The sequence below is a fragment of the Anguilla anguilla genome, chromosome 12 (genome assembly GCF_013347855.1).
Source record: "Anguilla anguilla isolate fAngAng1 chromosome 12, fAngAng1.pri, whole genome shotgun sequence".
Classification (NCBI taxonomy): Eukaryota; Metazoa; Chordata; class Actinopteri; order Anguilliformes; family Anguillidae; genus Anguilla; species Anguilla anguilla.
The window spans coordinates 38986115-39013574 of NC_049212.1; the positions used below are offsets into that span (position 1 = coordinate 38986115).

General features: G+C 48.4%; 1 protein-coding gene across 17 annotated transcripts in view; it reads right to left on the reverse strand.

Annotated features, from left to right (window-relative positions):
- The window catches only part of ryr1b (ryanodine receptor 1b (skeletal)), a 104861-nt gene extending 78405 nt beyond the window's left edge, over positions 1 to 26456 (reverse strand). For 12 of the 17 annotated variants that reach the window (XM_035384741.1, XM_035384733.1, XM_035384726.1 and 9 more), the window contains exons 1-11: positions 22836 to 23120; positions 6537 to 6653; positions 6022 to 6126; positions 4669 to 4689; positions 3070 to 3144; positions 2451 to 2529; positions 2011 to 2123; positions 1559 to 1658; positions 1077 to 1170; positions 488 to 562; positions 1 to 75 (exon numbers count right to left, since the gene is read on the reverse strand). The exon at positions 1 to 75 is cut by the window's left edge and continues 82 nt beyond it. In XM_035384741.1, coding sequence (XP_035240632.1) covers positions 1 to 75; positions 488 to 562; positions 1077 to 1170; positions 1559 to 1658; positions 2011 to 2123; positions 2451 to 2529; positions 3070 to 3144; positions 4669 to 4689; positions 6022 to 6126; positions 6537 to 6653; positions 22836 to 22883 — 902 coding nt within the window. In that variant the 5' untranslated portion in view covers positions 22884 to 23120. Of the gene's footprint in view, positions 76 to 487; positions 563 to 1076; positions 1171 to 1558; positions 1659 to 2010; positions 2124 to 2450; positions 2530 to 3069; positions 3145 to 4668; positions 4690 to 6021; positions 6127 to 6536; positions 6654 to 22835; positions 23121 to 24103; positions 24205 to 26328 lie in introns of those variants that run through there. The other 5 variants (XM_035384740.1, XM_035384739.1, XM_035384729.1 and 2 more) reach the window with 3 other exon arrangements.
- Positions 26457 to 27460: the final 1004 nt, after the last annotated feature.

Consider the following 27460-nt stretch of genomic DNA (forward strand, 5'->3'; position numbering starts at 1 on the left):
AGGCACAGGTACCGGCCCGTGGTGATGTGGCGCACGCGGAACGGCTGGCCCCACTTCATATGGCCCCCGCTCCAGCTGCACACAGAGAGATCAGCCAGGCAGGAAGAGTGTTACACAGAGAGATCAGCTAGGCAGGAAGAGTGTTACACAGAGAGATCAAGCAGGCATGAAGTGCATTACACAGAGAGATCAGCTAGGCAGGAAGAGTGTTACACAGAGAGATCAACCAGGCATGAAGTGCATTACACAGAGAGATCAGCCAGGGAGGAAGAGAATTACACACAGAGATCAGCCAGGCATGAAGAGAATTACACAGAGAGATCAGCCAGGCATGAAGTGCATTACACATAGAGATCAGCCAGGCAGGAAGTGCATTACAGAGAGAGATCAGCTAGGCAGGAAGTGCATTACAGAAAGAGATCAGCTAGGCAGGAAGTGCATTAAACGCCAGATGCACTTCCTGAAGGGAAACAGAAAATGGTCTCACCTGATTCGCAGGGGCTCCAGCCTCCACAGAGATCGGGCCTGGCTGCAAACTGCCCCGCCCTCGTACTGAGCGTTTCTGGAAGGAGAGAGAGTCGCGTCAGCGTGGCTGTGAGGGTGACCCCAAAGAAGGAGAGAGCGCAGCATCGGTGTGACCCCAACGTCATTGAGCCGAGGGGAGCCAACAGACTTTCCTATACTGTGTGGTTTGTCCTACATTTCCTTCCGTCCTGCAGATTTTACTTGCCATCCATGAATTACATTGACATGCACTGAAAAACCAAACCACTAGATAGCGCTCTTGTGAATGGCTTACCACTGTTCCTGGAGATCTGTAGGTTATCAATTCAGCCCTAATTTGGCACACCTGACTCTACTAATTATTTGCTCAATGATCTCTAGTTGTTGAATGAGGCGTGCGCTTTGTTGGAGTGAAAACCTACAGGATGGTAGATCTCCAGGAACAGGGTTGCGAACCACAGACCTACCAAACCCCAGTTTTTGTCTGCTTAGCATAATGTAGCACAGAGGTCAAAATTGCTGCTTTGTATCAGCTTGGTAGGGAATTCTGGGAAGACTCCAGACCCCCTCACCTGCGGTCGTCTCCCTGGTCGGCCGAGGAGATGGCCAAACACTCGTCCATATGACCGTGGAAGAGCCTGAGGACGTGCCCCCCTGTCAGAAACCCTGGGGGGGCGGGGGGGCGGGGGGGGGGGGGGGGGGGGATGAGACGAGAGTGAGTGAGATGGAGATGTGAAAGACAGTCTTCTCAAAGGCACAACGAACAGCGTGCAGCCTGAAAATCCAAACTCTGGGTCAAACAGTTATTTGAAATAGCTATTTAGACATGAGTACAATTCCACAGGTTACTGGCTTTTTGTAAATAGGCTCAATCATTATTTCACATGGTTGCACATTATGAGTAGTAACAGGTTTTGCTCAGAATAACAAGGGATCTGCAGAGTGATTTTTTTCCCCACAAGCAGGATTTTCAGAGCAGAAAGGTATTTGGCCCAGGTGTGCGAGGGTGCGCAGGTGCCAGGTAGGACATCCCATAATAAGACAGGCAGCTCACCCTCGGCCAGCTCGCACCCGGAGCACACGGGGTTCATGTTCCACAGGGTCTGCATGAAGGAGGCGTCCACCATCAGGTCTCCACTGGCGTAGGACAGGTGCTGCACAGGTGGGTAAAATGCAGGTAAAGCACCGGAACCAGGCTGCAGCTAACCTGACACAGGGCAGCGTCCACCTACACCAACACCCCCCCCTCCAGCTCTGCCCCAGTCCACATAACGAACAAGGGTGGATTTGTTTGGATAATGAATTTCTGGGTCATTAAAAATACATGTGTGAGCATACGTGTGTGTGTGTGTGCGTGCGTGCGTAGCCATAAATCTGTGATCAAAATTTTGAGTGCAATAAAATAATGATTATGATATTTATTCACCACTAAAATTTCTAACAATCTCTCATTTTTACAGATTGGGATTATTTAGTATTTTTTAAATATTTCACGTTAAGCCTTACCAGGTATCTCTCGGACGACACGCTGACCAAGATGAGGTCGTCTCCCACCCGGACCTTCTCCCCCTCTGACCTCTGTTTGGAGGCGGGATGAATGGTCCACCAGCAGGCCTCCCCTGGGGGGGGGGGGGGCATGCGCGCGTCAATCATTCACACTTCCAGAGCAGCTCACATTAATCACACACGCTCACATTCACACCGCTGGGTGTTTTACTGATGTAAGGCATGTTCAGTAGCTTGCTGAAGGTTACTATGGCAATGCCCAATCTGGGATTTGAACCTGCAAGCTCCATTACAAGCACAGTTACCTAACCGTTACTGCACACTGAGCTTAAGCAATGGGCGCTGGATCCAACAGCTGTCCACGAGACTTAAGGGGTGTGGGCCGGCTTTTTAAATTTTTTGGGGTTTTTTTGGGCAGAGAGCGGTAACGCCGTGTGTACCTGTGGAGTCCTCCTGGAGACCCACGTCAAAGGCCAGCTTGTCCGTGAGCGAGCGCGACGTGGTCAGGCAGCTGAGGTACTGCAGAACGCACAGACCGAGAAAGAAAGACTCAACATATAACACCCCGAGAGAATGAAACCCTGAGGTTGAGAAAGAGAGGGAGAAGGAGGAGAGGAGGGGGATGGAGGAGGTATCTGAGGGTGGAGGAAGAGAGGAGGGGGAAGGAGGAGGTTTGGTGGAGAGGAGGGGGAGGAGGAGGTTTATGGGGGAGAAGGAAGAGAGGAAGGGGGTGGAGGAAGTTTGGGGGGGGAGAAGGAGGAGAGAGGGGGATGGAGCAGGTTTGGGGGGAGAAGGAGAAGAGGAGGAGTGGGAGAGAGAGGGGATGGAGGAGGTTTGGGGGGGAGAAGGAGGAGAGGAGTGGGGGTTGAGGCGGTTTGGGGGGGAGAATGGAGGAGAGGAGGGGTGGAGGAGTTTTGGGGGGGAGAAGGAGGAGAGGAGGCGAGGAGGGGGGGTGGAGGAGGTTTGGGGTGAGAAGGAGAAGGAGGAGAGGAGTGGGGGTTGAGGAGGTTTGGGGGGATGGAGGGGGGGCGCGGGGGGGGGGGGGGGGGCGTTTCTCACCATGCTGGAGTGGGTGTGCCGCAGCAGAATGGCGTGGCCGTATAGCAGCGTCCGGTGCCCCCCTCCCTGAGAGGACTGTGGGGCCAGCAAAAGAGAAGCAGTTACCATGGAGACAACAACGCACCCAGTCCAAACCCGCTAAGATCCCCACGGACACGCCCACACCGGGCTTTTGAGGAAAGGGCGGAGACAGGTGTTCCACCAACACCCCCCCTCCCCTCTCCCCCGCACCCCCACCCACCTGAGGTCAAAAGGAAGCAATGAAAGAAGGCCAAATGCCAAAACAATCTCATGTTTAAATTGAATAAAAAGCATCCAAAAAGGGGAAACATCAAATACCGCCTCAAAACAAAACATCATACATGTTATGTGTGATAATTAGTCATACAAAAGAAGAGGTGTACAGGGCATCTGAAAATATCTGAATGAATATTTTCAAGAAAAAATAAAAGATGACATCGCACAAAACAGTTATTCCTGTCAGTCGACAGTCCCAAAATGCAACTTCAAAATATCTTACCTGTCATTTCACAATCCAAGTGAGGTTTTTTTTTAAACAAGAAAACATAATTATTTTTGTTGCGGTTGTTAGGGGATTACCATTACCTCACCACCATCAACACCATCATCACCATAGCAACCACTATGTGAGTGAGGACAGGCTGCTATCTTTCGTTAAGCAGATATAAAACCATCGGGATCACATGATCAGGCAGTTTTTCGGGAGGGGTCAGTGTGTCAGAGGGGGGTTTATTCCACATTAGCAAGGGCTCTGTGAACAGCTGGACGGCAGAGTATGCCCTGTTCCCCTCCTCCCCCGACCCTGCCCCACCCCACCCCTCTAGCCCCCTCTGCTCCTGCTAGCATTTCTCCCTGAGGCACATGCTGTGCTATTCTCATCCAAATCCCATCAGTCCCCAGGTCCCATCTCGGTGGAAACCCCCCCCCCCCCCCCACATTAATTATGAAATCCAGTAGCGTCTGTGTGCAATCGATCCACCCTTGTTACAGGGAACACTGTTCTGTTTAATGCTGCATTGCACTTTGCTGCTCGTTGAAAGACTCAAACTGAGTGTGTTTTTTTGGGCGTGGTCATTGTTTATGACACACCATGCTAGTCAATGAGAAGCGGTATGTGGGGTCATGCTGTATTGGGAGAGGAGAAAGATTTCAGAGGGGTGGAATGCATGTTTAATGGGATGTCAATAATGTTGGGTGGGGTGACAACGATGTGAATGAGGACTGAATTTGCGCAACATTCCAGAGTAGAGGTGGCATAGCCTGGACTCAAACCAGCAAGCTCATCCTACACTCTCCCCACTAGAATAGTTGTGGGCCATTTGACACCACACATGGGGGTCCTCAACTATGCCAGCACTGGACACAGAGAGGGACAGGTGTAACCAGGCATTTTTTGGGGAGGGGGGGTTGGGGGTAGAAGGGGAACAGGAAAATCTGCAGCACTGTTTCACCGAGATGAAAACCAGTCAAAGAAAGTACAATTTCAAGGGTCGAAGAGAAGTGCACAAGGAAGGAAGAGAAGGGGGATAGGAAGTTTAGGGTCACATGACAGGAAATGAGACATGTGCAAAGACATACCCATCTGTCCAAATCGACTGCCTATGGTCGGCAGGAGGAGGGGGGTTTAGGGTCAGAGAAGAGACAAAAGTTTGTAAAGTTACGCTGGTAGGTAAACTAGTCCCGAGACACAGAGATTTTATTTTACGAATAAAAACAGCATTCAGCACAATTTCCAGTCATTCATTTAAAGCTAAGTTTTTTTTCCCCCCAGAAGTGCATTTCCTGTCTGAAGTACAGAAACCCTGCTGAATTTTGAATCCATTTTGAGTCAACATATTTTCTCTGACATTTTACGGCAGTAAAAATGCATCTCAGTAAAATAAAAAAGTAAAAACAAATCACAAGGTTTCTACGCTGACTTCAATCACATAAAACTCCAATACGACTGCCCTCTGGCTATTCTCGTATTAGTGTGAAAAACTACTTTTAAACTACTTGCTAGTATTTTAACAGAACAGAGAAAATGATAAGCAGCTCCACTCAGGAAGGAGACTGGATTCTGTGCTGGTTAAAATAGTAAATGCAGACGGTATTGTCTGGGGAGTCTGGGGCCCCGCGCGATGCTCCAGGAGCCCCTGGGGACTTGCACACACACACACACACACACACACACACACAGCAGCAGAACAAAGGAGGAACAGGAGGAGATGATCGTCTAGACACCCTTAGCAAGACAAACTAAAAATAAAACAGCAACAGCTAAACGCTCGTTAAAATGGTTGTCTTTGTTATCATATTTTGCCAGCATTTGAAAAGATAAAAGTTTTTTTCAAATAAACATTTGATCCTGTTCTGGGCAGGCTGTAGATATATATAGAGAATTATACTGAGGATTTAATGAAATCACTGGTCTTAACTAACCAAAAATAAACTGGAAAAGTAAAAAATAAGAGTTTTGTTCTGGATATTGGGTGGAAATGGATGTGTTTTTAACTGCAGTACACCATTTTAATGGTGTCTAAGGGGCACAGTATTTTGCATTCAGTATTTGACCCAGTTCAGGGTCAAGTGGGAGATCCATGTTACTGCAGAGGCCAGAACCCATCCCTCTCTCCATCCTCCACCCCTCTCTCCCTCCCTACATCCCTCTATCCCTCCTCCGCCCCTCTATCCCTCCCCAGATCCCTCTCTCCCTCCCCCCACATCCCTCTATCCCTCCCACATCCCTATATCCCTCCCCAGATCCCTCTCTCCCTCCCCCACATCCCTTTCTCCCTCTCCCACATCCTTCTATCCCTACCAACATCCCTCTCTCCCTCCCCCCACATCCCTCTCTCCCTCCTCCACCCCTTTCTCCCTTCCCCACATCCCTCTCTCCCTCGCCCCACATCCCTCCACCCCTCCCCACATCCCTCTCTCCCTCGCTCTCACATCCGTCATCTCCACGGTGTTGGCCAGCATCTCCTGTAGGGCTCTGACGGACAGGGACTGCTCCAGGATGAAGGAGCAGATCGCCAGGTCGGGCGGAACATTCTGCAGTGGGGGGGGGGGGGGGGGGGGGGGTGCAGCAGACCAACATCAGAATCAGACTCAGCAGTCCACGAGCAGCCATGGAGAGATGATGTCACGTGTGTGCCTTTTTAATCATTCATACTGTGCATTTTTACCACACACTGCGCTAACCACATTGTGATGCAGTCCACCATACAAGACGTTCCTTCACAGTTATTTGAATGAGATGGGGGGGGGGGGGGGGGTGCAAGTTCTGTGAGGTTAGGGAGGGCGGGGTGGGGGGTGGGGTTTGTGGAACTGCTGTGAGGTGAGGTTAGGGAGGGCAGGGGGTGGGGTTTGTGGAACTGCTGTGAGGTGAGGTTAGGGAGGGCGGGGTGGGGGCGGGGTTAGGGTTAGGGTTAGGGAGGGCGGGGTGGGGGCGGGGGCTGTTACCTGGCGTTGGACGTGGTTTCCAGGAAGCAGAGGCGGTTTCCGAAGCCCTCGCAGGACAGGCACAGCTTAATCTGCTCCTTCAGCACGGTCGCAGTGCACTGCAGCACCACCTGGTCATCCTGCAGGGACACGGCCAGAGACACGCGTCAGTCACAGACACACGCGTCAGTCACAGACACACAGAGACACGTGTCAGTCACAGACAGGCGTCAGTCACAGACACCCAGAGACACGCGTCAGTCACAGACACGCGTCAGTCACAGACACACAGAGACACGCCCAGAGACACGCGGTCAGTCACAGACACCAGAGACACGCCCAGAGACACGCGTCAGTCACAGACAGGCGTCAGTCACAGACACACAGAGACACGCCGTCAGTCACAGACAGGCGTCAGTCACAGACACACAGAGACACGCCCAGAGACACGCGTCAGTCACAGACACACAGAGACACGCCCAGAGACACGCGTCAGTCACAGAGAGGCGTCAGTCACAGACACACAGAGACACGCCCAGAGACACGCGTCAGTCACAGACACCCAGAGACACGCCCAGAGACACGCGTCAGTCACAGACACACAGAGACACGCGTCAGTCACAGACAGGCGTCAGTCACAGACACACAGAGACACGCGTCAGTCACAGACACGCGTCAGTCACAGACACACAGAGACACGCGTCAGTCACAGACACACAGAGACACGCGTCAGTCACAGACACACAGAGACACGCGTCAGTCACAGACACCCAGAGACACGCGTCAGTCACAGACACCCAGAGACACGCATCAGTCACAGACACGCATCAGTCACAGACATCCAGAGACACGCATCGGTCACAGACACCCAGAGACACGGGTGAGTCACAGACACGCGTCAGTCACAGACATCCAGAGACAGGCGTCAGTCACAGACATACAGAGACACGCGTCAGTCACAGACACACAGAGACACGCGTCACTCACAGACACGCGTCAGTCACAGACACGCGTCAGTCACAGACACGCGTCAGTCACAGACACACAGAGACACGCGTCAGTCACAGACACACAGAGACACGCGTCAGTCACAGACAGGCGTCAGTCACAGACACACAGAGACACGCGTCAGTCACAGTCATCCAGAGACACGCGTCAGTCACAGACATACAAGACACGCGTCAGTCACAGACAACACAGAGACACGCGTCAGTCACAGACAGGCGTCAGTCACAGACACACAGAGACACGCGTCAGTCACAGACATGCGTCAGTCACAGACACACAGAGACACGCGTCAGTCACAGTCATCCAGAGACACGCGTCAGTCACAGACACGCGTCAGTCACAGACACACAGAGACACGCGTCAGTCACAGACACACAGAGACACGCGTCAGTCACAGACAGGCATCAGTCACAGACACACAGAGACACGCGTCAGTCATAGACACGCGTTAGTCACAGACACACAGAGACACGCGTCAGTCACAGACATCCAGAGACAGGCGTCAGTCACAGACATACAGAGACACGCGTCAGTCACAGACACACAGAGGACACGCGTCAGTCACAAACAGGCGTCAGTCACAGACACACAGAGACACATGTCAGTCACAGACATCCAGAGACACGCGTCAGTCACAGACAGGCGTCAGTCACAGACACACAGAGACACGCGTCAATCACAGACATCCAGAGACACGCGTCAGTCACAGACACACAGAGACACGCGTCAGTCACAGACAACACAGAGACACGCGCAGTCACAGACATCCAGAGACACGCGTCAGTCACAGACAGGCGTCAGTCACAGACACACAGAGACACGCGTCAGTCACAGACACCCAGAGACACGCGTCAGTCACAGACATCCAGAGACACGCGTCAGTCACAGACACACAGAGACACGTGTCAGTCACAGACAGGCGTCAGTCACAGACACACAGAGACACGCGTCAGTCACAGACACACAGAGACACGCGTCAGTCACAGACACGCGTCAGTCACAGACACACAGAGACAATGCATCAGTCACAGACAACCCAGAGACACGCGTCAGTCACAGACACCCAGAGACATGCATCAGTCACAGATAGGCATCAGTCACAGACATCCAGAGACACGCGTCAGTCACAGACACACAGAGACATGCATCAGTCACAGACAACCCAGAGACACGCGTCAGTCACAGACACCCAGAGACATGCATCAGTCACAGATAGGCGTCAGTCACAGACACACAGAGACACGCGTCAGTCACAGACACCCAGAGACAGATGTCAATCAGAGGCACGTGTCAGTTACAGACACCCAGAGATGAGTCAGTCAGGGGTGCTGCTCTGCTACAGTGCTGTGGGTGAAAAACACAATCAGACCCCACTGGGCTGGGTGCCATAGAAACCCCCGGCCAGCCCAACACACCCCTCTTGCTTTCATTCAGAACGGTGCTGCCCAACAGAGACAACAGCAGCGGTGAGAACAGGGAGAGATTAACAGCACATACTGCAACACAGACCTGTCTGTCAGTGCTGCTGCACCTTTATGGCCCTGAGTAAGCAGGCAAATAAACACCCCTTACGCCCCCCCCCCCCCCCCCGCACCCCCCCAAAACCCCCCACAACCCCCGTCCCCACACCTCTGACACACAACATTCCCAGCTGTTCCCCCCCATCAGTCATTATGTAAAGAGCTATATCCATCTGAACCCTCTTTCCTCTCTCTCTCTTCTCTCTCTCTCTCTCTATCTCCCTCCCTCTTCTTTTTCTCCCTCTCTCCCCCTCTACTCTCTCTCTTCCTCCCTCTCCCTCTCCCCATCTCCCTCTTCTCTATCTCCCTCCCTCTTCTCTTTCTCCCTCTCCCCTCCCTCTCTCCCTCTCTCACTCACTCTTTCCCTCTCCCCCTCCCTCCCTCTCTCCCTCTCTCTTTCCCCCTCTCCCTCTCTCAGCTAAGCACACAGTATGTATCTGCACATCATAATTCATAGCGTGGAATGCATTACCTGATTGCCAAAATTAAACGGCTTGTCTGCAGTCACGATACACGTGTAATGGCTTATACAGATTACTGCACAATGGCTCCTCCCTTCAGTGCGCACAGAAAATGCTGATGAGTGGAGTCTCCTGCTCCACTTCCACTGCAACCTCTCCCCAGTTTCTCTACTGTCCTCTGTTGGCCCAGATCTCTCCATCTCACTGCCCCGTCACCTCCTTTCTTTCTCTCCTTCTCTGTCTCCTTCTCTCTCTCCAGCTCAAAGTGCGGCAAATCTATTCTCTTTCGCTGTCATTTTAGAATTCTTCAGAATGATTCTGATTTTTTTTTTTTGTCGTGGATGAGGAGTTAGCTCCATGCAACAGAAGATGCAAGGAAAAGATACAAGGACATAGAAATTAAGGACTCCTGAATTAAGCAAAAGAAACGTCCTTGCTCCTACAAGCATCAGTTTGAAGCCATTTCAATTACAGACATGGCAGATGTGGAGAGGTGGATCCACAGGTTGCTCATTCACACATCACACATTCCAAAAAAATATTTCTGCAAAGTGGACCTTGATAGATTTTCAGGTCACAAGAGGACCGAGGAGATGCGGATGGAGAAAAAAAGCAGCAGGAATGAGCCAAGGGAATGCCTAACTTGAAGTGACTTGAAGAAAATTATATTTTCAGATCATGACAAATATTAATTACAGATCATAAAATGTGTCCATTTTTTGTAATTTGTTCAAAGAATTTTATAATTTCTTGATTTTCTTCCAAGCTGAATTTTTCAACATGAGTTCCAAGACTTTTTTTTTTTAACAGTTTTCAGAAAGTAACCTGAATGGCTATTGCTTTTCAGGGCTGGGTTTCATAAAGTGAACTGATGGGTATTTTACAGACTGTACCAGTTTTACATGGACCAGAGCCAGAAGAGTAGGTGTGTGTGCTTACGTGTGTTTGTGTTAGTGTGCCTGTGCGTGTGTGTTAGTGTGCGTGTCTGTCTGTGTGTCTGTCTCTATGATAGAGCGAGAAAGAATGCGAGAGTGTTTGTGTGCACGTGTGTGTCCAATATGGAAACAAACCCGTGCTCTTTATTTCTAGCAGTAGGCCGCTCTGTGACTCAGAACACTGCAGTGGTCACATGACACCCAAGCAGTGCATGACCTGACCAAGTCCCCAAAACCAGCCTCCACTGTAATACCCCACTCACTGAGTCACACATCCCACTCATAAGACAGCCAATTAGCAGCAAGGCCTTGCAGCTCCCACGTGATTGACAAAAACACACCACACAATCACATGGGAGATGCCGGACCTCGATGCTGATTGGCTGTCTTATCAACACCCAACAGATATCCATGGCAATGATTTTTTTCCCCCGGAAGCATTTCACCTGAAGTTTGAATGTTTACTACCACAGGTATAATCAGGTATAATCAAAGAGAAAAAGACCAACAGCAAAAAAAGGCAACACCCCACATGGTGTGGCCATCATTATTGGATTCCATAGTTATTGTTGCGGTACATCGCCCAGCCATAACTGCAGCCTCTCACTGAGAGCCACTGGACTCCCCCTCCCACTCACCTTTCCCAGTAACCTTAGCTGTACAGGGAACCCCAGCTAAATGGTCTTTATCAATACAAAACCATGTTCAAAATGCCAGGGCTCGGTCAATACCCAAAAATCAGGCTGAAAAAGCAAGGAACTACAGTCCAGAACAGAGGACTCCACCTCCAAGGCAAATATCAATAAATGTAGCCATATGCACACATTTTTTGTGATTACAGAATGTTTCTGCAAAATATAGAATTGAACAGTGAACAGTTCCCAGAAATGAAAAGACAGAGAAAAAGGCCAACATTCTGAGAGACGCAAACCTCCTTTCTCTCTAATGAACGTTGCTATACTAAATACAAGCAGACTCCTCGAGCCAGAAGGCCAATGAGAGCTTTTGCATGCCGTGATTCCACCAATGAACTGCCCACCAGGTGAATACTAATGAGGAATGACATCAAGATGACATCACAGATTCCAAGCTGCAGTTTTCATACTTCCGTATGTCAGGATCATAAGGGTTTGTCAACGTTAACCTCAACTTTTCATCTCATGAATTGAAGAAATAAAATTATTGACATTTTTTTGTTCCAGATCACGTTTCGATTCTAATAGCAATCTACAAAAATTGGAACGTTTCCCAAACCTACACTTATGCATGTTATGAGAAAAATAATATTTACAGAAGCTCGGGGTGATATCCTATTCCAACGACATGTAATGTGAAGCTCGCTCTCTCGCTCGCAGTATCATGTGAAAAGCTATTGGAGTGAGACGCGCAAATTCAAAGGCTTAACTCACGACCATATAAATAGATAAAGATCAGGGGTAGCAATTTGCTGAATAAAACTGGCTAGTTTAATGCCCATCGCTTTCAGTGTTAACGTGTTACTCTTCTCTTTCCACCTTCAGAAACATAACAAGGGATCACCTTAAAAAGAGCCTCATTCTTATTCGGGAGAAGATAATGACCCATTGAGCTAATCTCAGCTCCGGAAACATGGTGATTTATGCTCGTGCGATGCTGAAAGAGTGGGCCTACAGTTACAGCCAAGGCTGTATTTAGAGAAGGTCCAAATGTGTTCTGAGTGCATAACCCGTCAGCTGGAGAAGAGTTGAAGCGCCTGCGTGCACAGAACGCAAATACACCTGGAGTCTCAATGTCATTTACACACCTGGGTTAAACAGACTGGAAATTACAGCAGCTTATATGCTGGTGAAACTGGAAAACACGCCAATCACTCCGACACTCCACAGCAGGTCCTTCAGAATCATCAACATGTTGCTAATTAGACCAGTACAACCAGTGCTTCTATGACCCTGGCCTGACCAGCAAGGTCCTGCAACTGGCAGAAGTGGCAACAAATGGGCTGCTTTTGATGTGCCAGAAGTCACCCCCTTGTGAGGGATCCTTGTGTGGGATCTGAACAGCTGACTACAGTTTCGTTACAGTAGAGCAATCTAGCAACTAAAACGTCTCATGCTCTCAGAACCAGAGAGAGAAGACCATCAGAACTGGGTCAAGTAAACATAGTCAAATCTTCAAACTTTTATTAGACACCAGTAACGTTCTTGCAGTTTATAGACTTTTAAGGAAGCATCTATGCTCTCCAACATTCTGAGCAAAGAGGAAAATCCTCTGATGGTTCCATATTTTACAATTCTCTGATAGTTCCAGATTTGTTTTTAATGGAAGCTTCTATTTTCTCCAACATTCTGAGCAGAATTCTCTGACGGTTCCATATTTTGGTCTGTAAGATGGTTAAGCTGAAAATTCTTGGGGTCAGGCAGCAGGAGAGCTTTCATGTTTTGCCAGCAGCGCCGCAGTTGGAAACCAAACCACAACCTCTGAACTGCAAGCCCCGGGTTCCCTAACCAGTACGCTACACCGCTGCACAGGCCTACATCACTCAACGTAAGGCTATAAATACGCCCAGAGAATGTGTGCTGATCAGCACAGTGGCACAGTGATACACATACACACACTGCCTCCGCGGCGTTTACGAACACCGACGCAGGTCACACCCGCTGTCCGCAAAACACACCAACACACGCATTCCGGTGTACCCGGGTTCACCTCCAGCCATCTCTGAAAAGCTACGCGCGCACTTCCAGCAGCCGGGCAGGGCTGAGCACCGCCGCCGACTGTTTCGAGAAACTGCTCGACCCAGAGAACGCCCTCAGAGAAACAGTCGCTCGCTAATACCCAGACCTACTCGAGGCAGACAGCACTACAATTTTTTTTTTAAAAGAAGCGGTTGGATAAATTTAAGGAGATGATGTCCATTAAAACCAACGTGCGATCAAAACGTATGCGTTTGAAACTCTTTCAGATGCTGTTAAATTCATCAACAACAAAAAAAAAAAGAACTCCAGCAAGGTACTGGATAATTTTCCAAGAAAGCATGTCGTTCACCAAAATGTATCTGACTTCTGAGTTCAGAAATGTGAAATGTGTGTGCGCGCCTACCACTAGGATAAAAGTGAGTTGATATCTTTTTGTCAGCATTGTTTTTGTTATTGCATGATGACGTGTAACTTGAGTACTTGTCATTTTGCCAGGAATGTCTAGTAAGACATATTTTCATTTCAACACACACAAACTGATATATTATACAGTATATGATCATATACATGTATTTATTGTGTTTATTTTTAATATCAAAAATATCACAAGAATTTACAGATGTACAGGTGAAGGTATCCTAGCAGACAAAACGATGTTAACCCTCCAGCCCAACAGAACCAAGCTGGTTCTGGAATACAGAACACAGTCATGATCTCTACATTCCTTCCTGGAAACCGTAACCACAAACCAACAAGAACCCTCAAAAGTAAAGAACCAAAGGAAAGTCCTTTGGGACCAGGCATTGAAGTTCCAGGACCCCATCAGTAGAACCCAGGTTCCCACCAGTAGAACCCAGGATCCCATCATTAGAACCCAGAATCCCATCAGTAGAACCCAGGATCCCATCAGTAGAACCCAGGATCCCATCAGTAGAACCCAGGATCCCATCAGTAGAACCCAGAATCCCATCCGTAGAACCCAGGCTCTTATCCGTAGAACCTAGGCTGTCATCAGTAGAATCCAGCCTCCCATCAGTGAGGTCCCCAATTGTTTGGGGGCTGGATCGATGCTCTGCTGACAGAGGCAGAGAAGAGGAGGTGCGTGGGCGGATGAAGCGGACCTGCCGGATTCAAATAATTATCCAAAACACTAACTTCCCTCTGGCCTGTTTGCTGGCCTCAAAGCTCACGAATAAATGGTTATTTTCTAAATCTCTAGTTTCTTCATGAGCTATGCATTACACTCTCTCCTTACATTGCACACAAGTTGCATATGCGATATTAATATCAATAACTGGAACAGAAATCTAATTCTACTACCTTTTTGATCCAAAAAACCCACCAGACAGCATTTAAGCCAAAGAAGTACCAGCCAATGTGCATTTCCGCAAGATGTAAAACAGAGTGATACGATGACAGCATTAAAAGGGGTGTATTAAATGTTTTCCTATTTTTACCAGCATCTAAAGAGTTAATATTCAAATGAGCATGTGACCCAAGTCTGGCTCATTTGAATATTAACCACAGTGTCCAAGGGTGGGACTCCCTGCTGATAGGGCCGGGCTTGTATTCTCACTGGGTGGGGCACTCCACAGAGGGGGCGGGGACTCTCCACAGAGGGGGCGGGGCTACATGTCATTAGTCCTACAGGTGGGAGAGAGCAGGCGCCCCAGGACGGGGATGGCAGGTGCACTCAAACCCCAGTGAAACTCTGCACTACTGTAACAGTGATCAACGCCAGGTCAGCCGGGGACACGTCACCGAGCCGTCGAGATTAGCTCAAGGCAACGTCCAATTTACGGCCGAAAGCAGCTCTTAAATCCCATCAGCCACTGAAAGGTCAAATGCCTTTTTCCTGCTTGTCTTGTTGTATAAACGAGCCTGCTGACATTGGCATATATTACAATATACACGCCTGTGCGTGGGTGTGTTTGTGAGAGAGAGAAAGAGAGACAGCGTAAATGTGTGTGGGTGTGTTTGTGTGTGTGAGAGAGAGAAAGAGAGAAAGAATGTGTGTGTGTGTGTGTGAGAGAGAGAGAGAAAGAGAAAGAGAGACAGTGCAGCTGTGTGTGGTTGTGTTTGTGTGAGAGAAAGACAGTGTGTGTGAGAGAGAGATGTCGAGAGACAGGGACGGTGCTTGTGTATTGATGTGTCCACAAGTAGCAGTGGAGTTATATATGGCTCTAAGAGAGCTTGCTGAGTAATGTAAACTGATAAAAATATCTGTTCTTAGGGATGAATCTCTTAATCCCACATCAACGCTTCTAGAACCTTCTACCTCTCCTTTACACCTCACTCATGACTTCCATCTAACCCTCCCCCACCCCTCTCTCCTCCTCTGTCACCCTGTCATCACGTCCTCATTATTCTCCTCCTGTCCACCTACAGTCTTCCTCCCCCCTTCTCTCTCTCCGTTTATTCCTCAGCTCACCCCCTCTTCCTTCACTGCCTCTCTCTCTCTCTCTCTCTCTCTCTCTCTCTCTAGGCCACCCCAGCTCCTTTTCTCCCTCTATTTTGGGAAGTTGCACCTGTCACTCTCACATTCCCTCCTTCTGCTGACCAGCAGATGCTTGAGAGTCACTTGAAGAAGGCCGAGCAAGACATTAGAGCAGAGCAGCAGAGAGAGAGAGAGAGACGCTCGAGTAGAGTGGCAGAGAGACACTGTAACAGAGCAGCAGAGAGAGAGACTAGAACATAGTAGCAGATAACCTAGAACAGTGTCAGAGAGAGACACTAGAACATAGTAGCAGAGAACCTAGAACAGTGGCAGAGAGAGACACTAGAACATAGTAGCAGAGAACCTAGAACAGAGCAGCAGAGAGAGACACTAGAACATAGTAACAGAGACACAGTAGACCAGATCTGCTCCAATAGACAAAAAAAACAAAACACTCTTGAACACTTCATATTCTTAAAGATCTCTGTTTTCTGTCGAAACAATCTAAATATTTCAAGTATATACTTGACCCAGGGCTGGTCAGAGGTGTAGGTTGTGGCCTAAGACTTGGCTACCCACATGCACATAGCTACTACTCAATTTCATAAACACACTGCGCTAGGCACAAAAAAGGCACAAGCACACATACCGATTCAAAGTCAACCCATTAGCCATACATACAAATGGTTTAATCCTACAGAATTAAATATCCTACAGATATTTAATTCTGTAACTGGGCTGTATATATATACAGCCCAGTTACACCCATTTAGACGAGTTTTGAGACATGGCATACACACCCCCCTACTGTACAGATACATAAACCAATATGTGCTCAAGTTTACATAGCAGAAATATTATACCATGAGAAGCATAAATCTTTAAACACTCCAACTGTACACCATATCTAGGCTAAGGATCAGCAACCTCTTAAACAGCAGTATATACCCCTCACAAATAAAGCCTGAAATAGCAGGTAAGCAACTTTTGATCACAAGGTTTGCAGGGTGACCTCCCACCAGGGTTGGGATTGAATTTTGAAAATTTGAAAAGTCGAATTCAGAACAGCTGAAGATTTTGCTCCCAGAGTTCACTGGAACTCAGAGCTTTAGAACTGAGAAACGTCCATCAGCTATTTAAATTTAGCTGTATTGGAGCTCTATTTTTGAGTTTTGGAACTGGAATCGAATGGAATTCTTTTTAGTTATTTCTCAGTCATCACTTTTTAATTTAAGTTCAATTTCATTGTTTAAAAAAAGCGTATGAAATGAAATCTTTAGAGTGGGTAAAGTCATTTAAACAGACATTCCTTTTCTGAAGCTGATGAGGAGATACATTTCCCTCCACAGTCCAAGTGTAAAACACTTTTATACCCTTCTGTTTATAAGCAGTCTACTAAATGACACCTGTTATAGTACACTACTTTCCTAGTATCTACATAGAAGAGTGAAGCTTATAACAACCTGGTGCAGGCTTAAATACTGAAAGGCTGAAAGGATGCAGGTCGGATTCCCAGCTGGTGTGCTGCCAGTGTATCCATGAAAAGGGTGTGTAGCCCGAATTACTTAAAATAGTAAATATCCAGCTTTATAAATGGATTGCATGTGAAAATGTGGTCTGAGCAAGAGCACCTTTTATAGGCCAAAACGTAATGTCACGTAATGCAGTGTAATGTACTGTAGTGTAGTGTAATATAATGCAGAATAACATACTGTACTGTAGTGTAATGTAATGTAATGCTGTGTAATGTAGTGTACCTTCTTGGCCAGGGCCCCCACCTTTTCACCTTCCTTTGACAAATTGACTAATAATCAGAAGGTACCAATGTTTTGCAGGGGCCCCCTAATTATTTTTTGCCTAGGACCCCCGAAAAAAGTCAAGGGACAGTTCGAGAAGCGATTGAAGCAGCAAGCAACAGGACATGAGCAAACACCAGCTAGCGAAGCTAATGGGGCACAGACACCACTTACCATAGAGCAGAGATCATTACAGAATAAGGTGATTTTGAGGTTATTGTGAATTAAAAGTAAATGACGGATCATGCCAGTTTGATGCAATGCCAATGTTTCACTTCAGACTCAGGTTCAGCTGCCCATTAAATATTAAGCAACACCCGATATTAAGCAACACCCACCCATTCAGAACACTTTTCACTCTTGTGTGCAGTGGCTTCCAAAAAGGTTTCACTTGTCCAAAAATCACATTACGGCATGATGTATGTGCAGTTTTGGAAGCCTTTTATGTAATACATTTCACACATCTTGCATTTTAAGGCCTTACTCATGACTTTTTTTGCTGCAGCTCTTCCAGTAATTTGCCTGAAGAGGATAAAAACAGCAGCCCAGCTATATTCCCTTCAGGTCCCTAATCGCCTATCGACACGGGTCCCCAAACATTCATGCTTAAAATCAGATTCTTCTTTTTTGAATCCAGTCATTTCAGGCAACTGTCCACTCAATAATTGTACAAGTGGACATACTGACATTCTGTACACTACATGGCCAAAAGTATCTGGACGTCCGACATCCACTACCACATCCAAAATTATGATGCGTCACTTTGGCTAGGTATCGGAAATGCATCAGTGGTTCATCCGGTTAAGGCACTGTTCCAGTGTGTGTATGGGGCTCCTGGTCTGTTACCTGTTAAGGCTCTGTACCAGTGTGTGGGTGGGCCCCATGGTCTGCCATCTGTTAAGGCCCTGTCCCAATGTGTGGATGGTCCAGTGTAAATTTCGGACTGTTCCAATGCCAGCTATGATGGTTGCAGTCATGACCAATGAGTGCTGATACAGTATATATGATTTGGCATTACAAAATTGAGAAGAAAAATTGTGGGGAAAGAGCTAACAAGTTTTTCTTTTTTTTCCAAGAAACTAGTTTCACAAACACACTGCGATAGATTGGCGACATGTCCAGGGTGTATTCCTGCCTCACACCCAATGCATGCTGGGATAGGCTCCAGCAATAATAAGCGCGTATAGATAACGGATGATGGATGGATAGTTTCCCAAACTCAGAGCAGAATGCACAGAACTGAAAAACCTACATGCATTCATAAAAGCATCCAGGAGCAGGACCACTGATCTGGGACCAGTGGCCCCATGTCCTTATGTGAACGTTCTCCGCTAAGGCGGAGCTGATCCTCGGTGAGCCCCCCGCTGCTCGGAGGGCTTTATGAACACAGGCTGAGGCATGCCGAGCGCTAGAGTCGCGGACGAGCAGCTGTTTCCCGGGTAACCGCACCGGCTGGGCCCGGCCCCGCAGCCTCAGACACACTCACAGGAGCAGGTGTGCTTCTCTCAGGCCGGAGAGTGGATCCCACACAGGTGCACAGGAGCAGGTGTGCTTCTCTCAGGCCGGAGAGGGGATCCCACACAGGTGCACAGGAGCAGGTGTGCTTCTCTCAGGCCGGAGAGTGGATCCCACACAGGTGCACAGGAGCAGGTGTGCTTCTCCCAGACAGGGAGTGGATCCCACACAGGTGCACAGGAGCAGGTGTTCTTCTCTCAGGCCGGAGAGTGGATCCCACACAGGTGCACAGGAGCAGGTGTGCTTCTCCCAGGCCGGAGAGTGGATCCCACACAGGTGCACAGGAGCAGGTGTGCTTCTCCCAGGCCGGAGAGTGGATCTGTTAATCTCAGGGCTCAGCAGACTGAGAGCAGCAGAGGACCCCAGAGAGCTCAGAGCGCCCGCACCTAATTACCCCGCTGCAACAGCTGCTGCCGCCCGACCCCCTACGGAAGGTGCCAGACCTGGCCTTTGTCTCTCCGTCTCTGTACACAGACACAGACACGCGCAGACACAGACACGCACACACAGACACAGACACACACACACAGACACAGACACGCACGCAAACATACATACATTTACAAATGTGATACACAAACTCACACACAGACAAACAGAGACAGACACACACACACCTCAAAGCAGCAAGGTGAAGCAGGACATGGACTCTCTCTCTCTCTCTCTCTCTCTCTCTCGAGTCTCTGATGCTTCACTATAAAAAGGAGTCTGGACAGCCCTCAGAAACAAGGTTCAAATCCCAGCCCTGGGTCCGGCTGCCCGTCACACGACAACAACAAAGCCTTTACCCCCCCCCCCCCCCCCCCCCCCCCCCCCCCCCCCCCCCCCCCCCCCGCCCAAAAAAAATAACCACTACCTCTCTACCCTCACCGGGTTTCAGAATAAATAAGTACATATAAATAAATAAATAACACATGACTGTCCTTGTGGAAACAAGCTGCAGGTCACAGGACAGGAAGACAGCGTAACTAAGGCGGTACATGCCCGGCAACGAGCCAGCAGCGCTGCTGTTTTCAGGGCCAGGGTCTCGATTTGGAAGCTCAGACAATAAAGCATGCAAGTGGCGGGGCAGATATTACGGGACGTCCCACCCACGTGCCCCCTGCTGTATTTTTAAGTGGCCGACGCGTCCCCCGTATGCCCCCAGCTCGCCGCCTCCACCCCCCGGCTGCGCCCGTCTGTCCGCAGCGGTGCATTCTGGGATTGCAGACAGGAGCGCAAACCCCAGCAGCGTTCTTCGGCGATTCGATAAAAAGTCCCAAGCTGGGATTAAATTACACCCGAGCGCTCTGACATGATGCAGGCTTAACAACGAGATACAAACCGGCACCGCTCAGAGAGGCTTCTATGTTTTAAAAAGCTCTGTGTTTGGAGGGGGAATCACCCAATCTTCAATATGCACAGTAACCCAAGTGCAGTGAAGTTGAGGGAATTTATTAACTATTCATTTATTAAATTGATTATTATACTAATTGTATTAAAAGCCCCAAATGACCAATTTCACTCATCCCTGCTATCAATAAATCAAGATGGATTCTTCCTCTCACTCTCTCCATCCTTCTATTCCTCTCTCTCCCACTCCTTCTCTCTCCCCCACTCCCTCTCCCTCACTCTCCACCTCAGGCTTCACTGTCAGAATTCTCTGGAAGGGGGAGAGGGGGGGGGGGGAGTTCTCCATTACAAAACAAGGGACGCTCCAGAACAGCCCAGAATCTCACTGCAGAAAGTTCCAGAAAAAAAACGCCCCTATTCATCAGTGGCTCGAGAATCCACATCCATTTTTTTGGCTCAGTTGGCTGTACATACAGCAGTGCTGGTTGATTTGAGGGGGTAAATGATTGGGCTAATTAAATAAATAAGTTGAGAGAAGAGACAACAACGTTTTCTTACGTCAAGAAAAAATTCAACAGACTCTTCAACAGAACTTCTATCATTGCTGTTAAACCAGATTTGTCCATAGCTTATAACCGCCAGTCACATACTGTCACTCTCTGTTGCAAAAGTTGCACAAGCACTTAATACCATCTCTCACCACTCAAATATTACTTATGTAGTACCACTCAAATATTACTTTTGACTGTATGGTTATTGAAATGTTCAGGGAAATGTCTTGAAATGAATCAAATGTGCGCTCCTGACTAAAGCCAGGGGAAAAAACATAAGCTTTAAGCAGAACTCTAATCGCGCTGTGACCCCTCATCCTTATGTGTCATGACCTCTCACCAGCAAGTAAATTTCAAGCCTACAGCAGAATGAATCACAGCACAAAGAAACCACAATCTCCACTATTCATAACTTTGCAGAACTACATTTCCCATGCTTAAACATAATAAGTGTGCTAAACCATGGGAAATGTAGTTCTAAGCTGTGAATAATCTGTCAGTGGCTAATGTAAATGATATGAGGGTCTTGGTTGCTTACTGTAATTGTGGTACGTGATATTACGATGTGAACGAAAGAACTGGCTAAGAAATAGCATACATACAGTAATACAGCATAACACCACCTACACGAATGCGTTAGAGAACACAATCATTCCACCTAACAGATGAGAACTTTCCATAGAGCAATATCAGCCTTATCTTTTCTAGAAAACAGCACAGCCCTTTTCTCTTTTCTCTTACATCTTTCTATCCTTCCCTGTATCATAGCTTTCTTTCTCTTCTACTCCCCCAACTGCACATTTGATTACTTTTTTCAATATATTCGTCCATCTTTACTTCTTTCATCCCCCCCTCCCCCCAGTCTGTGTCCCCCCCCCCCGTGTCTGTGCTGTGTGTCTGTCTGTCTGTGGCTGTAGGAGATCAGGGGTCCTGGAGCCAGCTGTCCAGACGTAGTCAAGCCTGCGGGTCGGTTCCTCCCACGGCCTCCTGACAGGCCCTCCTTCCAAGGGTATTAATAGATAACGATGCTAACAGATGCACCGGCCCCTTCTCCCCTTTTCCCCTTCTCCCCTTCTCCCCTTCTCCCCTTCTCCCCGTCTCCCCTTCTCCCCTTCTCCCTCCCTCTCTGCACACACACACGCACACATGCACACACACACAAGCAGGCACACGTACACACACACACGCAAAAATGCACACACACACCTGCACAGGCACACACACACCGCTGGGCTAACTCAGTCGAGGAAGGGGGGGGAGGTTCAAGAAGCCGAACCCCCCTAAACCCCCCCCCCACTACCCCCACGCACAGGCAAAAGGTAGAACACCTGGCCTCACAAGTCACAGGACCATCCTGCACAGTCAGTCATCCGTCAGAGTCAAATAAGGAACTGAGGGAGAGCCGCCCCATCCACAGGAGCAGGCCTCTGTTCAGGCACAGCCGACCCGCGGACAATCATACAGGTCAGCACACACACACGCACACACACACACACACACACACTGAAATAATCATCTAAAAGCAGAAGGGGCACGCCGGCAGAAAACCCCCCCAAAAAACCACCCCCCCGCCCCCCAGCACCAACGCGCGGGTTCCAGCGGCTGCACAAAGTGCACCAAAGGCGGAGAGAAACGGAGACACCCGATATGTAGGCCAGCGCGGTGGGGGAATTCAGCGTTTAAAAATACCCAGGAGTCGCGCAGGAGGGGACGGCTGGGGCCGCTCCTCAGCCTTCAGCGCCGCTGCCAAGAGGGGGATACGGTATCCTGAGGAGAACCAGGCAGGTAGCGGAGACGGCAACCAGACTGAGCGCTGAGCAAATTAAGGGGAGGAGAGGCCCCCCAGTTCCACTAGCCACTATAGGAGCCCTTTCTTCCCTGTCCTAAAACCACATCCACTAGCCACTATAGGAGCCCGTCTTCCCTGTTTAAAACCACATTCACGAGCCACTATAAGAGCCCTTCTTCCATGTCCTAAAACCACATGTACCCCCCCCCCCCCCCCCCCCCCCCTCCCCACACACACCCCAGTAACCATACGGGTCAGCTCAGCCGCGAGGAGGGGACAGACACCAAAGCAGCGCTCACTCACCGTCCGCAAGAACTGAATCTCCTCCTCTCCCTCTCCACCTTCTGCCATCCTTCCTCACGAAAAAAGGTTATCTGCAGTTCCTCAGGAGAAATTAGAAAAATCCTCCTCTTCTCTTCTCCCTCTCTCCTTCTCTCCCCCCTCTCTCCTCCGTTTCTCTTTCTCTCTCACACTCTCTCTCTCTCGTTAACCCCCCCGCTCTCTCTCTCAGTGCCTGTGTGTGCGGGTGAGCTGGTGGACAGGCGTGTGAGCGGTGTGCGGTCCGTGCCAGAGTGACAGCAACCGCCGCTCCCCCTCCGCAGCTGGCCGGACGGCCGGCCGAGAAAAGGGGGAGGGGCTAAACACCTTGTCGGGGATTCACACCACTCCCACCGGCACCTGGCCACGCCCCTCCCGGCTGACAGGCCCCACCCCCTCCTTGACTGGGGGGGTCTATAAAAGGAAAGCAAATGGAAAGCCCCTGACGGTTCTGTCAGGACTGCTGATTTAACATCTGCGCTCTCCCACGGAAATGATCTCTCAATCAAATAAGACGTGTCCATTAAAAATCACGCGTGACCTTTGAGCGTTCAATGACTGCTTATGGAACACTTGTGTTTATCGACTTTCAAATGTGCATTTTGAAAGGAGAAGTTATCTACGGTTTACACACCATCTTGTGACTTCTGTCAATCTGTGGATTTTAAATTGTTTACAACACTGATGTTCAAATGCGCAATGTTGAACTCAGGGTAGAGAAAGATCTTAAGACAGCCTCAAAAACATCTTATTACTTATTAGCTATCACCTACAAGACTTGAAGGTTGATTTCAACACATTTTCAGAAGATTTGTGAGTTCCGTTTATTGTGGCCCATTATGGAAGCTGTGGTTAAATGAATACCTGCTTCTCTGTAGTACTGCAGTCACCTAAAAACACAGACTAGCCTGAACAACCAGCACTCGTGAGCTATTGAACCTAAAAACGTGGTCTCTTAGAAATTCTTCACCTGAGGGGCTACATTTTCAAACGAGAGTCTGATGACCGACATATAAGAGGTTCATAGCAATCATACAGTGTTAAACCCATTGTAATAAATACCGCTTGTCACTCCCTGTTTAAAACCACATTCACGAGCCACTATAAGAGCCCTTCTTCCATGTCCTAAAACCACATGTACCCCCCCCTTCACCCCCGCCAACCCCCCCCAACCCCCCCACACACACCCCAGTAACCATACGGGTCAGCTCAGCCGTGAGGAGGGGACAGACACCAAAGCAGCGCTCACTCACCGTCCGCAAGAACTGAATCTCCTCCTCTCCCTCTCCACCTTCTGCCATCCTTCCTCACGAAAAAAGGTTATCTGCAGTTCCTCAGGAGAAATTAAAAAAATCCTCCTCTTCTCTTCTCCCTCTCTCCTTCTCTCCCCCCTCTCTCCTCCGTTTCTCTTTCTCTCACACTCTCTCTCTCTCTCGTTAACCCCCCCGCTCTCTCTCTCAGTGCCTGTGTGTGCGGGTGAGCTGGTGGACAGGCGTGTGAGCGGGTGTGCGGTCCGTGCCAGAGTGACAGCAACCGCCGCTCCCCCTCCCCAGCTTCCCGGACGGCCGGCCGAGAAAAAGGGGGAGGGGCTAAACACCTTGTCGGGGATTCACACCACTCCCACCGGCACCTGGCCACGCCCCTCCCGGCTGACAGGCCCCACCCCCTCCTTGACTGGGGGGTCTATAAAAGGAAAGCAAATGGAAAGCCCCTGATGGTTCTGTCAGGACTGCTGATTTAACATCTGCGCTCACCTACGGAAATGATCTCTCAATCAAATAAGACGTGTCCATTAAAAATCACACGTGACCTTTGAGCGTTCAATAACTGCTTACGGAACACTTGTGTTTATCGTTGACTTCCCTCGACTTTCAAATGTGCATTTTGAAAGGAGAAGTTATCTACGGTTTACTCACCATCTTGTGACTTCTGTGGATTTTAAATTGTTTACAACACTGATGTTCAAATGCGCAATGTTAAACTCAGGGTAGAGAAAGATCTTAAGACAGCCTCAAAAACATCTTATTACTTATTAACTATCACCTACAAGACTTGAAGGTTGATTTCAACACATTTTCAGAAGATTTGTGAGTTCCGTTTATTGTGGCCCATTATGGAAGCTGTGGTTAAATGAATACCTGCTTCTCTGTAGTACTGCAGTCACCTAAAAACACAGACGAGCCTGAACAACCAGCACTCGTGAGCTATTGAACCTAAAAACGTGGTCTCTTAGAAATTCTTCACCTGAGGGGCTACATTTTCAAACGAGAGTCTGATGACCGACATATAAGAGGTTCATAGCAATCATACAGTGTTAAACCCATTGTAATAAATACCGCTTGTCACTCATAAATTCCATAACATGCACTCAGCTGCAAGTTTCAGCGAATCCAATTTATAACTTGCGGCAGTAAAGCCTGATAAAAGGAACGTCCGTGTCCTTCGCTGGAACGCCGTGCTGAGAACACAGTGAACAATCTTTCTGTGAAGCGTTCCAGCGAATTAAGAGGCTCACAAATCACCTGCCAACTGCCGTTTTTCCAATTTCAAAATTTTTTTTTTTTTGTTCGTTTATTAATAGTAATGTCATTATTTAGAAAAAAGGCCTCCTCCAATTCTGTCATTTGAGCCAAAAGGCGTTACACATTCTACTAAACAAGAGCTTTCTCAGGCAATCTAATCCATGCAGCCCCTATCCAGGTACATTCTCTTATCTTTTCATCCAAGTCTAAACATAATATCTGTGTGTTTCTGAGAGTCAGTGAAATGGCCAGTGTGTGGGGTGGTTTCCCTTTCTTCGGAAGCCTTGCAGAAGATGAAGAGGATTTTTTTTTTTAACGTAAGCCGCCATTTCCAGGCCTGCTTAGCTGTGAAACGGTGTCTTCCGGATGAGGACTCATTCTGCGGTGCCCTTTAGCACCAGTCATTACCACTGAAAAACCTACCTGCAGCAAACACTGGATTCTGTGGGAAGGTATCGCGCGTCTTGCTTTGCCAAATAAATTATTTGCACACAAGTATGTTGCAAACAACACATTTTGCTTTCCATTTTGCTTTCCCAGTAATTGGGTGAGCGTGCATTAATTATGTCACATGCTTTGGTTTTTCCAATTTTAGAATGCGCGTGTGCGCATGAGTGCATGCATGTGTACGTGTGCACGTGCGCATATACTTTGCTGCCCCGTGACAATACATCTGCATGCACAAAAACTACGGCAAAAACCAATCATAAATGAGAAAAAACATGAAGGGCTCTGACCAATTCACTCTCTCACATCCCCCTACATTAATCAGCACAACTGGAGCAGCGCTCAGCTCAGCTCAGGAGGAAAACGCCAGACTCTGCAGGAATGACACACCCCTTTACAGCAGACACAGATCCAGGCACGACACAGGCCAGAGGCTCACAGTGACCGAACGCCAGCCAGCCAGCCAGCAAACACACGCACGTAATAAACAGATGAATGCATCACCTCACCTCCGCAATCTCCATCTAAGTGTCATCGTCCCTCACTCCATTTCTGTCCCCCTCGCTCCCATCGCCCCTGGCAACCATGTCCGGGCAGCACTGCGAGTGCTAGCAGCTTTTTTTGGGGGGGGGGGGGGGTGGGGGGATGTGCTCGGCAGGGCTGACAGGCAAGTTCTGAGCATGCTCACTGAAGTTTCTGTCTGGAGATGGGATGGGGAGGGGAGGGGAGAGTTCAACCTAGCTCCCACTACTGAAAGGTATGCTGGGAATTGGAGTTCTGTTGTTTAGCTCTCTCGTCCCAATACCACAAATCCATCAGCTCTGCAGTTCCCATTCCCCACCACTAGATGGAAATGTCTACTTGTAGGTTCACCTAGAAGCATAAATGTTGTGGGCAAAACAGTGATTTGAGAAGCATTCAACAAATAAACAATAAATATGGACGTTTGTACTGATATGCCAAGAAATTATATGTTTACTTTCACAGTTGCTACAACAAGAGAGGCTGGCATTTCTTATGCATGCAAATCAGATAGATTGAAGGCTCTCTGCAATGACAAAAATGCAGATCAACAAATTATCAGCCCATATCTCCCTCCCCCACCCCCAAGCATGCACGCATACACACACGCATGCACACACGCATATATATGCAATATACCTCATTTACAGACACAGGAAATCTGAGATGTGATACTTGAAAGGTTTTTTAGCGTTTTTAGCTATATTATACATGAGAGCTTGATAAAACAATTAATGTTTTTTTGTTTGTATGTTTGTATCATGCAGAGACAAACTTGGTCGACCTGACTGACAGAAGTGAATGTTCCCTAACGACTACAACCTTAATTGGATGATAATCAATACATGCTTAATTGAGAGCATACAGTCGGTCAATTTCCCCAAGTACATTTTTGACTTCGTCTTCTATAAACAGAGTAAAACATTTGGACTATTGTTTAGTATATTGTTGGAGACACCTTTCAATGAGCGCTCTGCAGAAAAGTCTAGATTATAGTTTTTCAGAACTATAATCACTTATCACATAGGCCCACGGGATTTTCTTAGTTTAGCTGTTAAAAAATGAATTTTTGAACTTTGAAGTGAACTTTTCAGTGATGCGATCTGGTACGAAATTGGA